The sequence below is a fragment of the Solanum verrucosum genome, unplaced genomic scaffold (genome assembly GCF_900185275.1).
Source record: "Solanum verrucosum unplaced genomic scaffold, falcon-dt-bn FXZP01000020.1, whole genome shotgun sequence".
NCBI lineage: Eukaryota > Viridiplantae > Streptophyta > Magnoliopsida > Solanales > Solanaceae > Solanum > Solanum verrucosum.
The window spans coordinates 41432-56588 of record NW_026019903.1 but is presented as its reverse complement, the minus strand read 5'-3'; the positions used below and the strand labels follow the sequence as shown (position 1 = coordinate 56588).

Here is a 15157-nt window from a genome sequence, read left to right as displayed (position 1 = left end):
TTGAAATTTACTGCATTTACTTTGGATTAATAGTAATCAACACTCTAATATATTAGATGTGAAATTTACCGAATTACATTTTTGGGACAAGATGTGAAATTGCCGGTTGCATCTAGGGTGTTCATTCGGTTTTTGGTTTTATATGAATCAGTGTGAATTTTTTAGTTTTTGATTTTGAAAAAGTGTAATTTAATTTGAATTAAAATAAATTTGGATTGGTTTGATTTTTCTCTTTTTGATTTGGCCTTTTCGGTTATGTCAATAATTAATAACATAATCATAGTTACATTTGCAATTTGAAAAAAGAAATATATATATATATATATATATATATATATATATATATATATATATATATACGAGGAGAAGTAATAATATTGAATCTCTTAAATATACTTTCTAATATACATCACAAGCAAAATTTAAAACACAGTACTTAAAAGTATATCAATTATAGATGTCCAAATATAAAACATAAACTAAATCATAATAAAAGACAATAAATAAAAGGGACAAAAATGATTAACTCTAACTTTATATATATATATATATATATATCAATCCATGTTAGAGCTCAATTTAATTTAATTTCATTTTTCGATTTAATTCGAATAATGCACAATCCTACACCTGCATGGATGCAATTTTTTTATATAAAAAAATAATTACGAGGGTGAGGGTCCACAATAGAGATTTTTAATGATCAAATTCCACTGAAATAAATAAATAAATCTCTACTTTTATGGTCTTCAATTTCCCCTTTTCTCTCTTGTTTTTCTCCTAATAAATGATATCTTTCTATTTCTTTGGGCATTGTGTTGAGGTGGGTGAATAACTGCCTGAACAGCGATATTTTTATGAAAGGAGACATTAATTTAGAATATATACTATGCTATAATTAATTAGATCAACGGTTGTGTATGAAAAGTATTAGTTAGGTTACCCTTAAAATATAATGGATCCGAATTATTAGTGGCACGCTTAAATTATAAGTAATTTTAATCATCTTTCTCAATGACTGTTTGATAGTTTTCTCTCGCTCGATTTCATATTAGTTGATCAGTATACGAAAAATAGTTATTTCATTATTAAATTAAGAATTCATTAATTAATTTTTTTTCTTATATTTTCCTTGCAATTAATTCTTTCTAAAGTGTTCACATTTGTTTGTAAATTTCTAAGAAGTTTTTTTATGAATGAATTAGTAAAATTATCTTCTTAGTTATGATTTCTTAAGTATCGTGCAAAATGAAAAGGAATCAACGATGGAGGGAGTATTTCAACACAATCTCCTCCTAAGAAAGTGAGGGTACACTTGTCTACCACGTGGATGTTTTTGTTCACGTGGCATTTTAAATTCTTTTTTATTTCAAATTTTATAATTATTATTTTTCTAGTTAAATTGGTATAACAAATTTGGCTAGAACTTTACTTTTTAAAGGAGGGTGGGGGTGGCGGGGGGGGGGGGGGGGAGATTTTGTTTAACTAATTTCAACCAATTGTTTTTTACAATTTTTGCCCCAAAATAGTAATAATCATTACATAAAAAATAAGATACAATAGAAATTATACAATTAAAATTCAGTATTATGCTAAACTTTTTATTTAGCTCAATAATAAATCGAAATAGATAGTAATTGCATCTAAAGTAGAAATGAAAAAAGTACACAATTGTAACTCCAGTATTTTGGTTGATTGAATCTTTTTTTATTTGACTAAAATTAATGAAATTCAGAGTTTTTTCTGATTTTGGTTTGAAAAAATGTATACTATTAAAATATATATACATGGCATCTAAAGGAGAGATACAATTGGTAATTTATTATTTGGGGAAATTAACGTTAAAACAAATAGTCACTAGGTTAAAACAAACAAGACTACAAGAGTATGAGAGCATTAATTTTTAAAAATTTTAACTATTAATTAAGTTAAAAAGATGTTTATTAACATTTAACAACTTTAAAAAAGTGTGGATAACCAAACAGAATTAGTGACAAGATGAGGACTTATTAAAAATTGTGATGATGGGATAACTTGTATATATCTCGACTACTTTAATTTTATAGGGAAAAAGGACAAATATACCCCCGAATTATTGTAAATGGTATGCATATACCCTTTGTCATACTTTTAGGACATTGGTGCCCCTGCCATCCAAAAACTATAGCACATATGCCCTTTACTCTAACGGAAGACTAAATAGGGACACGTGATACAATCTTATCCGTCGATCTGATAATTAATAAATGTCGGATCGGTGGATAAGATTATGACACATGTATGTTCGTTAGTATAAAGGGTATATATGCTCTAGTTTTTTGACGGCAGGGGCACCAATGTCCCAAAAGTATGACGGAGGATATATGCATACCATTTATGATAGTTCGGGGATATATTTATCCTTTTTCCCAATTTTATAAAGTATCTTTTATCAATCACCAATCACCAATACATATATCAAATAATTATGTCCAATAAAATTCAAACAAATGAAAATAGTCACTTAGTAACTTGAATTCTACTACTAAAATTATCCATGACAAGTAAAATTCTAAATTTATATACTATTTTTAAATTATAAGATAAACTACAGAAATTTCCACCCTTTTCAAATTATAAATGATATAGGTATATATTGGCGTATATAACTTATTCTACATATAGTATACTAAATCAATACCAGTTGAATTATGCTATGATATTCATATAATATATGTCATAAATTGAAAATGTATCATAAGAAATTGGTTCATTTATTTTTTTAAAATTACTATTCAATTCTCTATGATACCATATACATACTATATATATATATATATATACCGTATATTGAAAGGATATAGAAAAGGAGTAGTCATTCATCCGTTTAAGAAAAACACTAAATCCTCTGTAATACCAAATCAATAGATATTATATATTGACATGTAATTATATATGAGAGGTTGCATCCTTAAAAAGCACCACTTAATCCTCTATGATGTCTACATTTTAAACATAAATAATTGGTTTGTTCCCTCAAAAGAATATATTTTCAATTTTTTGTGATATTCATACGATATATCTAATAGACTACTCGTAGAGTATTATAGAGGACTAATTTATTCCTTAAAAAAAGAACTTAATTCTCAATAATAATTACATGGATGACTGTCATTAGTTACATCATAAAAGTCCAAAACTATATAATATATTGACAGAATATCATAAATAACTGAGTCGCATTATACATCTAGGTTATAGAAGACTGTTTATTCATTCAAAAAAGAGTTTTAAACACTTTTAAGCATGTATAACACCCACATGGCGTATATGATATAGTTACATGGTATCATCAAAATTGATTATTTTTAATTTTAATATAGTAGTATATAATATCTATATTCAAGTTTATGTAAGACAATATTGATATTATTCTTTGTCTGTGATATGATAATTTTTTTCAATTATACAAAATAGAGTTCTTTGCATTTTTTTAAAATACAATTTATTTATATGTATATAATAATACAAAATATTTACGATGGTAAAATAAATTTCAACATTATATTTTATGTTTTTAAGAAAGTGAAAATACATTTCCAATTCAAACATTGAAATAATGACTCTCAAATGTTTATGGAGCAACATGTTTTTTAAGGATAGGAAACGAGTTGGGTCACAAATGAAACTTGGATCTTCCGGTCCTTCAATAGCACTAGCCCAACTGAGGGATCAAGAAAGCTAAAATACATAAAAATTACCTAAATACATATTTCGTCCTCTCGGATACATCACTCCCCTCTCACTGATACATCAGTTTCTCCCTTTCGGATACATCATCCCTCCCTTCTCTAATACATCCCTCCCCTATATATCCGGATGTCCTATCCCTTCTCTAATACATCCCTCCCCTATATCCAAAATCCATAAATTTTAAGAGATTCTTGTAATTTGAAATATATATATATATATATACACTCTTTCTATATTTAATACAAACAAAAAATATATCCTAGCTAATTACATACATTTGTTTGATGATACAAATACACTCCTTTCTTCAAAACATATCTGACGTTGTCCACTGCATAGAGTGTGGCGATTGATGTTTGTCGTAGTAATTTTAAATTCAAGAACTTGAATAATTTCAAACTCATAAAATTCAAAATCTACTATTGGCTTTCAACTTTGTAGAAGTTTCTTAATAGGTAGATTCAGGAAAATGATTTTTCTACTCTTTACGATTTGTCTTGGCTTTCAATTTTGTAGAAGTGTCTTATAGTTAGAATCGGGAGAGATTGTTTTCTAGCTTTTTACAAAAAAAAATTTCATTTTTATGTCCTTTTCACCGGAGATTTCATGGAAAATCTTATTAACTTAGTTGATTGGTTATCTGAATTCCCACCTTATTGGTGAGAGTTCAATTTCCTCCCCCGTTTCTCCTTTCTCTAACCCCATTAAAAAAAAATCATTTTTACATCTAAAAGATTTGAAAAAAACATTTAATAAAGGGAACATAATCATCAATTATTATTCTATTCAAATTATAAGATGCACAAACCTCACTGATAAATTTTACCAAAGTATGTTATTGTTAAATTACTCCCTCTATTTTTATTTATTTGTCGTTCATATTAAAAGTATATAATCTTTAATATTTATTATTTTATAAAATTAATTTATAAATGACACTATTTTCGAGATCTTATTTCCTTGGAAGATCCCGAAAAGAAGAAGATAACTCATGCTTAGAATCTTGACTACAAAATACAAATCAATTCATTTTAATAAAGGGAACATACATAATTATCATCGATTATTGCGTTGCCGCAATTGTCTCCAATACTAGATTTTATAAAATAGTTATTGAATCAAAAAGCTTATAATAAAATGTACTCTATGGGTCGTTATCATAGTTGCCCTCAAGCCTCAACAATAACTCTCATCACTGACGATGCCTTTAATATTAATTAAATAAATCGTCCTATGGCATATGGGATGACGATAAAAATATTTAAAATTTATTTTATTTTTTATTTAATTCAATTATATACTAATTTTATACACTAACCCCACCTATGACATATTTTACTATTATAGCAAACGCGACCCATTAAGAATGACAATAAATTTCAAAGTTGACATCTAGAGAATTCCAAGTGTCAGAATGATAAAGACTCCAAAATATTAATTGATGTCATAGCAACCTAAAATTGGTAGTAAGAATTTTTAAATTATACAATTTTTGCATGCACTTTTTTTGTAAATTTAATGAGTTGATTAGTTGATGCTTAATAACAAATTATTTTTTACTAATATTATCAATAAAAAATAATTATAATATTTTATTATTTTATGGTGGAATACGTAGATGATTCTTTTAAATTATATACATTAAATGATCAAATAGACATTTTAACTTTATTAATGACTAGATATATACTTGATACTGATATATCTCGTAAATCCATTACGCTGGCATATTTTTCTTTCACCCAAATTTCAGCACGAAACTCTTTTATATTTTATATCTCCTTCAAATTATTATTCACCATTGAAGATTCTTGAAAATTTCAAACTCAAGAAAATTTCCATAATACAATATATATCCAAATAAAAATTGAACCAAATTTGAACCTTAGATCCTAGATAACCCCAAAAAATAAAAAGGTGCAAAATATAAATGAGCAAGGAAGAGCCAATTTGGGAAGAGGATAGGGGTCAGGGGAGGAGCTGTGGAGGCCTACCTCATGAAAGTATAGAAGTTGTTTCTGAAAAACACCTGACTCAATAACATCACTCTCATAATTTTAAAATGTGTATAATTAATGACCAGCTTGTCAACATCGACATGCTTATTAGCGTAACATTGAATAAATTATTCAAACTTTTGCATATTATATATTGTATAAGATTTTCCCAAATAAACTAATAAAAAGTCGAGTAAACTTTACAAAAAGACATGTACTTGCAAAAAGTGGAGATACCATATATATATACACACCACGTTAGCAGACACCATTGAATGGATAGAAAAAGAATTGTCTGCGGAAAAGAAAGTGTAAGTATAACTAAGATTATTTGGCTGACTAATAGTAATAGTATTTTTTTGTCTAATATAAGAGCTACACATGTACGTTATTTTCTTGCTTAAATAATACATTAAAAGGGATCGTTTGGTAATTGTATTAGAGATAAGTTATGCATATATATATATATATATTCTTGCATAAGTAATATTATGATTGGTAGTTATTTAGGAAACAAATTATTTATGTAGAAATTAATATGATGTATTGATTTGCAAACTTAAAACATATATGACTAATACATATATAAATTATGAAGGAATTCATATATACTATTTTATATGGTATAAAAAATAAAATAACTAATAAATAAATAATTAAACCCTATAAAATTAATATTTATATAAAATAATACATAAATTTCTTATCAAATAATTTTTCTATTACTATCTGCCTAAGTCTAACCATCTATCAAACCACCTTAAGAATATACTACTTCCATCACAATTTATGTGACACATTTCAGATTTCGAGATTTAAACAAATCTATCTTTAATCATAAATATTTCATATATCTTTCAAATGTTTTGAATTGTAAATTATTGTTACTTATAGTACTTTTTACGTAGTTTACAAATATATAGATATTTCAAAATAATTATTTGTCAAACTAAAATTACTTGATCACTCTCAAGAAATAAAAAATATAATATAAATTGGTACGGAAAATTAGTAGTATATGATATGCAATGAAGAGCAAGCTAGGTAGAATATTGCATGCAAATCAGTGTTGCTTGCAAGCTTGTAATAATCAAAAGTTGTGATTTGTACTGAAGCCAAGCAAGCCCACCATGTGGCTTCTCCTTTTTCATAGTTTTACAAACCAAGAAAAGTGAAAATAGACACTTGGACACCCACAACTACTAGTACTATCTTATCATATACACATAATTTGTTTGTATTAGTTTAAATAAATTAGAGGAAAATTTGTAATTTTAAAACAGTAAATATATGACCTATCAAAATATTTTTTAATTCTATAATTTTAAATATGTTATAAGATATGTTAAAATTATCAAATTATTAAAAATGTGACATTTTTTTCTTAAATATGCTATCAAAAGAACGGTGAGTTGGACATTCTTCATTAGAAAACTTCATTTGGTTAAATAAATTAAATATCATCTTTTTAATCGCATATTTTATGTGAATAACAACATCTAGAGTATATTATGTAATGCAACTATAGTTTCAATTATTTTTAATTTGTGGCTACAGTTTTACGCATTTTTGCTATTGAATTTTCTAATTGTATAGATCAAGAATTTGTATAATTCTGTCTCTGATTATGTAAATCCAAAATTTATATAATTCGATTCTTGATTGTATGAATCTAGAATTTATATATGCTACCCTAGCTACTTGTATATGATTATGAAAAATTCATGATAAATTACCCTATTTGTATATTGGGTAAGCGAAATAAACAAATGAGTTCCGAAAAATTCCTAAGTGTATAAATATATAATTTGTATGTATGCTTACCCTGTCTATGTATTCGCAAGTGAAATATACAAACCGACAAGCGGAATATACAAATTGTTGCCTTCATTTGTATTTTACCATATTTGTATATTTGCAAACCGTAGCCTCCATAGCAAACAAAACTATAGCTATAAAGTGTAATTATCAAAACTATAACTATAAAACCTTATTATGACTATCACTTTGCTATTTCAAGAAATTTTCTCTATTTTTAATAGCAATTTTTATTTTTTCTGTCGAGGCCGAAGCTGATAGCAAAAAGAAAGTACGTAGTTTGCGAGATTTGCGACCAACCCGAACAGACAAAAAATTGCTACTCCCTATTTTTCAATTTATATTATATGATATTTTTCGGTTTTTTACTTTTTAAAGTTTAATGTATAATCTTTATCAAGTATGTACTTACTCGTGACATATACTTAATTAGCAGATAATCTTGATTAGCTGGCAGATAAATGTCACTTTATGTCATATCAATCTTCTTAAAATCCCATATTAAAGCACATAAATATCACTTTAATTAATTAAATTCATACCGATCTTCTAACTAAAATCCCATACTAAAGCAATTCTACTGGAATATTACTTTAAAAAAAAAAAAAAAAAACTTTCACGCAGATCTAAAAAAAAAATTATATTATTTTTCTAAATGTTCTCTATAAATATAATATAGACAAGGGGGAGAGAGCTATATATATCTCATAAATAGCTTCACTGAACCTGGAAAAAAAGTTATGAGCTTTAGGTACTATGAATACTAATGGAAGAAGGAATCAAAGGTGCATTCAATTCTCCTTAAGAAACTCAACTAATAGAGTGTACAAGTGCAACTTTAGCCCCACCAACTTGGATTGTCGTAGTGTGACTGCTTTATTTTTAATCAGAGTTTGCAAGTTCGAGCTTTGATTATAAAAAAAACCATGTTGAAAGTGCTACGCAATCAGAATTTTAGTCAGTTCTCCAATATAGGTTCCAGACACCGGACGAAAATAAAAATAAAAAATGCAACTTTAGCCCCCACCTCCTACCCCCTATCCCCATCAAAGACATCTATATATCAAGTTGTGAGTTCATATATAGACGAAATCCCCAGCCCCTACCATACAAACCCTACTATATCAACAAAGTAATCCCTACTCTAAAACCGTGATGTATACACAAATTAAGTCTTTATATATTTAGGTCAAAAAAAAAAAGAACTCATCACGTTTTATACAGATAAATAAAAATATCATTAGATATACTACTTATACCCACATCGTCTAAATTTTGTATCAGTTAAAGAAATTTGTAACACCCAAATGTTTTACTTTATGATTCTTGTTTTCTAACCTTCTGCGTTCCCTTAATTTAGAAATAGCTATTGTGAAATTTAAACTTTAGGACATGAAGACTTCTGCCGAGTCAAATATGATGAAATGAAATAGCATAGCGCTCTAGCTAGATGTGAGTCATGGTCTTAGGGGTGGATCCTTTCCTCTATACCAGCTGCACAAGAGCACTCATATGCTCCTTATATATAGATGCACTGTTAATAATATACTAATTTCTATTTTTTTTTAAAGTACGCGAACCTCGACTGATAAAGGTGATCCGCCTCTGTTATCATGAAAATTTTATCTGTGTAATTAAATCATGACAATGATGCGATTACTATTTCTACACGATTATGTCATGCAAGTCTCAATCCGAGTGATAAATACATCAAGAAAATATATTACGCAAAATTAGAAAAGTCAACAACTTAGATTTTTTGGAGGGTTTCATCGATGTTCAATATATTCGAACTAATCTGAATTCACATCGGGTAGCCCATTTACAAATAGTGCTACTTATTAAGAATTTTTGTATATTCATAGTTCAAACTTAAAACATGTAAATAGAAAACGAACAACTTCATCTACCGCAACCCAACCATTTGATGATAACTTAAGAAAATTGAAGGCTAGCTTATGGTAAACCCATAATTATCATCTACTAATTTGTACATATAATATATAGAGAGAGGACGCTACATTGAGAACTTATTCAGCTAGCTAGCTAGGTAGCATAGGGCCATAAAAGTAGTACTCTACTAGTCAAAAGAGAAAAATAAAACTTACAATTATCCATAAGGAAGAAGATAAACATAATATTAACACATGAAAAGTTTTTATTTATTTTTCCTTTTAATTTAACACATGACATCCTTAAGAAGTTTGTACCTACGGGTGGACGTACGAGGTGAAGGTGCACCACCATGATTATTCTTTGGTTTTTGATCATGAGCCGTTGATTCTTCTCTGTGATCATGGTTTTGCTGTTTGATTTTGTCGCCACCTGGATATTCTGATCTGCTGCTACTCATCATGATGCCTTCAGCTGATGATTTCCTAGAAGAACTTCCACGCCTTGAACTGCTGTTTCTTTCTTCACTTTGACACCAGTCACACACCTCTATTCCCTCTGACAATTCACTATAGTAGTTGCTACAATACCTGTAAAACTCCGATACGAATCCAAAATTTAAATTTTATGAGTTCAAAATACTCCATCTTTTACTTGTTACAATTCAAGTTATATATGCATGACTAATTAACTCCTAATAATCATGATCATACAAAACAATAATAATGTTTGATCAGGATCGGCGGTATGAATTCGCAGACTCAAACCGTTGATTGATCAAAAGACCCTTTGTTTTACTCAATTTAAGTTTGCGTCGTACTATATTTATATTAACACATAAAACATAAAAAGTAGTACTTGTGTATCTTTTCTAGTGATAGGTAAATTTCTGACATGACTAAACGATTCATAGAAAAGTTAGAAACATATATTATATGACCTAATTACATAAATTAATAATAATAAATCGTTAATTATTACTTAAAATTAATTAATCTGTAGAAGATCATGGGAAATAATTAGTAAAAAATTGTTGGTAGGATGTTTGTTCCCTCTGATAGTGTATGGTGGCGGTGGGTGGACGAGTGTCATGTTTGGTTTGCCACAAACAAGAAAGTTTAAAAAAAATGATAGATGGAGTAATAATACGGACAGAAAATCAGTCAAAATGACTCTAATGAAAAGCCTGACTGACCCAACACTAACCCAAACTGTGGTTACAAGAAAAATAAATTATATGATTGGTGAATTGATCATCAATTGTGAAAAAGGTCTTCATTGACATGAATGTGTATACAGATTTCAACGAAATTCAATAGCTTTGATGCAAATTTAAAAGAAATTATGATTCAGAACTCGTAAACTAAAAATTGTGAGAATTACTTACGAGTGTTGGTAACGGTGGTAGCACTTGGAGCAGCGGAAGAGTTTTTCCGGGAAGCCAACGTCGCCGCACATGGAGCATACTTTCTGAAGATCCACCATTTTTTTAAATTATTTTTTGTTTGTTTGAAGGCAAAAAGGAAGATGTAGAGAAAGAGAGAAGCAAATGCCTAAAACAACCAAAATAAAAGCACTTTTTGAGTCGGTGTTTGCGCGTCATATCTCATTTATATAGAGGGACACTCTTGGTTTTTTATATATTATATAGTGGAGCTAGTCTCGATATAATTCAATAGTTTTGATCAATATAATAACTTTTTAAAGATTTAATAGGTTATATTTTATAATATTAAATTTTTATAGATTATATATAATTTTTATTATTTGATTAATTAGATATATGTTAATTAATGTGAGAGGGATATATATATACAGGTAGACCACAGGTTGCTTGCAGTCGTTTTCAGTTAAAGGGATAGATGGTGTGAACCTTAAAACACTCTGAGCTAAAATTACCTATATGCCCTGTGCTTGATATAAGGGTGTGTTTGGTTTTAAAAAAAAGTTTTCCTAAAAATTATTTTGTTTGGAAAATAAGGGTTGGGATAATACATTTAACAATATATTTTAATCCAATTTGATATGTTGTATATAGTCATAATAAAGATTTTTTTTTTATTAAATACTTAAAGAACAAATAAAATAATTCAGCTTCGTAAAAATTGAATCAGATTTAGTCTTAACAACTGTAATTTATAACCTAATGACTCAACCCATTTTGACATAAATAAATTTAAATTTGGATTGAATCTTGATTCAATTATTATCTTAATTTATTATAATCCGTCCAAATTTAACTCAGTCCACTTAATTACTGCCCCAAATTTTGAGATATTTCAAACAGCCCTATTGATGCCACAAGGGAATTTCGTGTGTAAGTTCTATTTTCACCTTATTAAGAAAATCATATAATCAAAAGAAAAATGTTGATGAAAGTCTTTAAATATATTATATCAAACAAGAATGTGGAACAAAATAATTACATTTTCTCTTATATGAAACAAAATAATTTCTATCATACTCTCTTTATTTATTTTTATTTGTTTAATATTGCCTTCACATATCTTTTAAGGAGTAATATATTAAATAACAATTTTATTAAATCACCCTTTAATGAATATAATAAATGCAATGTTTTAAAAAATGACTATAGTTAATAATAATGATAATATACTAAGTGGTAAATTATTTTTTAATTTTTAGCATCTATTTTTAATATAATGATAAGTAAAAAAGTAAACATAGGAAGTATTATATATAGTATTAAAATTCTCGTGTGTGTTGTAATGATACATTTTCTTTCTCTCGGCTAAATATTACTCCATCTGTTTCAATTTATTTCTCCGATTTAACTTGGTACAAAATTATTAAAAAGAAAAAAAATATTTTTATGATTTTAAATAAAAATATGTAGAATATATCAAAATGTCTTTTATTTTTATAATCTTAAATATGTCATGTAAAACGTTAAAATTATAAAATTATGCAAATAAAAAAAGATGTGTTTTTAAACTACCTAAAAGTAAAATAAAATAAATAAATTGAAACAAAGAGCGTAGTATACACAATGAGTTACAAGTTGCAACCAATTAGTATTCAGTACGTACATTGTTTCCATGAGAATATACATACAACAAACTGTATAGTCCATTATTTTACTCACTACTGTAGAGAATAGCAGAAGAAAAGTATACTCGGAAAATCTTTTGCTAGCCCAAGATCGTTAACTAAGATCGAAAGATTCAATTAAAGAAGAGGAAGCTAGAAAGGAGAACTTGTTTATGGAAGAAAATTCTTTGATTTGAGTTGCTCTTGATTAGTTACAAATGACTATGGCCACCCCTATTTATACTAGTGTGGGAATGCTTCTAGAAATTATTCTAGATAGATTTACAAGAAAAATCTAGGTGACCTTATCTTCTAACTATCTAACAAGAATCTAGATTATTCTATACTTTACTATAAATATCTAATTATCTAGAACATCTAGATATTTCTTAAGTATAAATATCAAAGATATTTACTCAACCAAATTCTTGAGAGTTCTACTAAATATCTAAGATATTTTTTGTACCTCCAAAAAGTCAACTTTAATTTTTCACACTCCCCCTTAAAGTGATTTTTTGGAAACTACCCCACACTTGTCATGGAGGAGCTCAAACGGAGCTTTGAGCCACATCTTGGTGAAAATCTCGGCAATTTCTTTCGGACTCCTCTTGCTTCTTCAAATGATAAAGATTTTCCGTTATCAAATGATCCACGTAAATTATCTCCTTGTTGATTTCCTGAACTCCCCCTTTCTCTTAGCTTCTCGACAACTATATTATCTAGAAAAACACTATCAATTTCCAGTGAAGTCTCAACATCAACATAGGATCCACTGCCATATTTTTTTTAATCATCTCCTCGATAGATTTTTTGACAGCTTCAGAGCTTTCAAAAATCATATCGTTTGTCTTTGAGACTACAATATCAACTTCTTCCTCTATTTGGTCATCATTTTCTCCATTTGTTTCCAATGTTTGATCTAAGTTAGTTACTGACCTCGATATGACTGACGATTGATTAGAGACTTCAACTTCCCATACATCTTTCTCGATACTTTCTCCATAAAGGTCACAATCGGCATATATAGCTCCACGCACTGCTTGTTCAAAATTTATTTCCTTGATTTCTTCGATAGAAACTATCATGTCACCAATATGAACATCTTCAAGAGTTTCTTGCTTCATTTCGATGACATCAGTGTCTTGCTTCTCCACGTGGTCGACTGCATTATATTCTGAATCTTCGATCCAATCTCTTTCAAGGTTGAGAGAAATCATAGCGTTTATGACTCGAGCCTCAGCTACTAAACACTTTCCCCACTCTTCTTTTTCTTTAGTAACCTTTTGAGCCATATTGCTCTTATTGGCTCGACAATATCTTTTTATGTGTCCTACATTACCACATCGATAACATCTGGGAGGATTCTTACCATAATAGTTAGAAGGCTCTTCCTTCTTTCCAGGTGAGCTTGAACCACTTGAGGATCGAGAGTGTGGCATATCTCTCGTTTTTCCTTTAAAGTTCCTCTTGTTGGCTACAAGAGCATTTTCTTCTCCTTCTTTGACAAATACACTAGCCAACTGCTTAGCTAGTAGTTCCTGTGACGACAATAAATTTTCAAAATCCTTCAAGGATGGCTGTTGAGCCCATCCTTGAATCGACATCACAAATGGAATATATTCAAGTTTCAACCCACGAATGACTATTCTTCTCATTCGTGCTTCAGAAATAGCCTCCTCCGAATTCAATAAACCTATCTCAGAACATAAGTTCTTAATCTTGAAAAAATATTCGGAGATAGAAAGATTACTTTGAGTGGTGTTAGCCAATTCATTCTCCAATTTCTGCAGTCGAGCTTCATTCTTCTTGTTGAACAAGTGATCGAGGGTCCTCCATATTTCATGAGCTAATTTACACTTTATAATGTGATCAAATAAACCAGAGGAGATTGTCCTCTTTAGAATGAACTCTGCCTTCGCATTAATCTACTTCCACTTCTTGTATGCACAACTATTTTCCGGTCCGTCAATAGGAGGACTTGTGTCATTTCCATTAACAACATCCCACAAATCCTCTCCCACAAGGTATGATTTCATACATGTCTTCCATACCTTGTAATTGGACTGATTGAACAACTCCATCTCCAGTCCATTAACACAACCGCTAAAATCCATCTACACAAACTAGTTGAATCTTTCACCAATCCGATCTTGAAATAATACCCCCAAGCCAATCTACGGCTATGGCTCTGATACCATGTAGAGAATAGCAGAAGAAAAGTATACTCGAAAAACCTTCTGCTAACCCAAGATCGTTAACTAAGATCGTTAACTAAGATCGAAAGATTCAATTAAAGAAGAGGAAGCTAGAAAGGAGAACTTGTTTATGGAAGAAGACTCTTTGATTTGAGTTGCTCTTGGATTAGTTACAAATGATTATGGCCACCCCTATTTATACTAGTGTGGGGATGCTTCTAGAAATTATTCTAGATCTTCTAACTAACTAACAAGAATCTAGATTATTCTATACTTTACTATAAATATCTAATTATCTAGAACATCTAGATATTTCTTAAGTATAAATATCAAAGATATTTACTCTATCAAATTCTTGAAAATTCTACTAAATATCTAAGATATTTTTTGTACCTCCAAAAAATCAACTTTAATTTTTCACAAGTACATGTAATAACAGGTGTAATCCTTATCTAGTTCATCAAATAAAAA

General features: G+C 28.8%; 1 protein-coding gene across 1 annotated transcript; it reads right to left on the bottom strand.

Moving 5' to 3' along the window:
- Nucleotides 1-9682: 9682 nt before the first annotated feature.
- On the bottom strand, nucleotides 9683-11038 carry LOC125820426 (uncharacterized). The gene is made up of 2 exons (XM_049499860.1): nucleotides 10828-11038; nucleotides 9683-10030 (listed from the first exon to the last, which is right to left on the bottom strand). Exons 1-2 carry the CDS (start codon nucleotides 10923-10925, stop codon nucleotides 9727-9729), a joined length of 402 nt encoding a protein of 133 aa, XP_049355817.1. The 5' UTR covers nucleotides 10926-11038; the 3' UTR covers nucleotides 9683-9726.
- Nucleotides 11039-15157: the final 4119 nt, after the last annotated feature.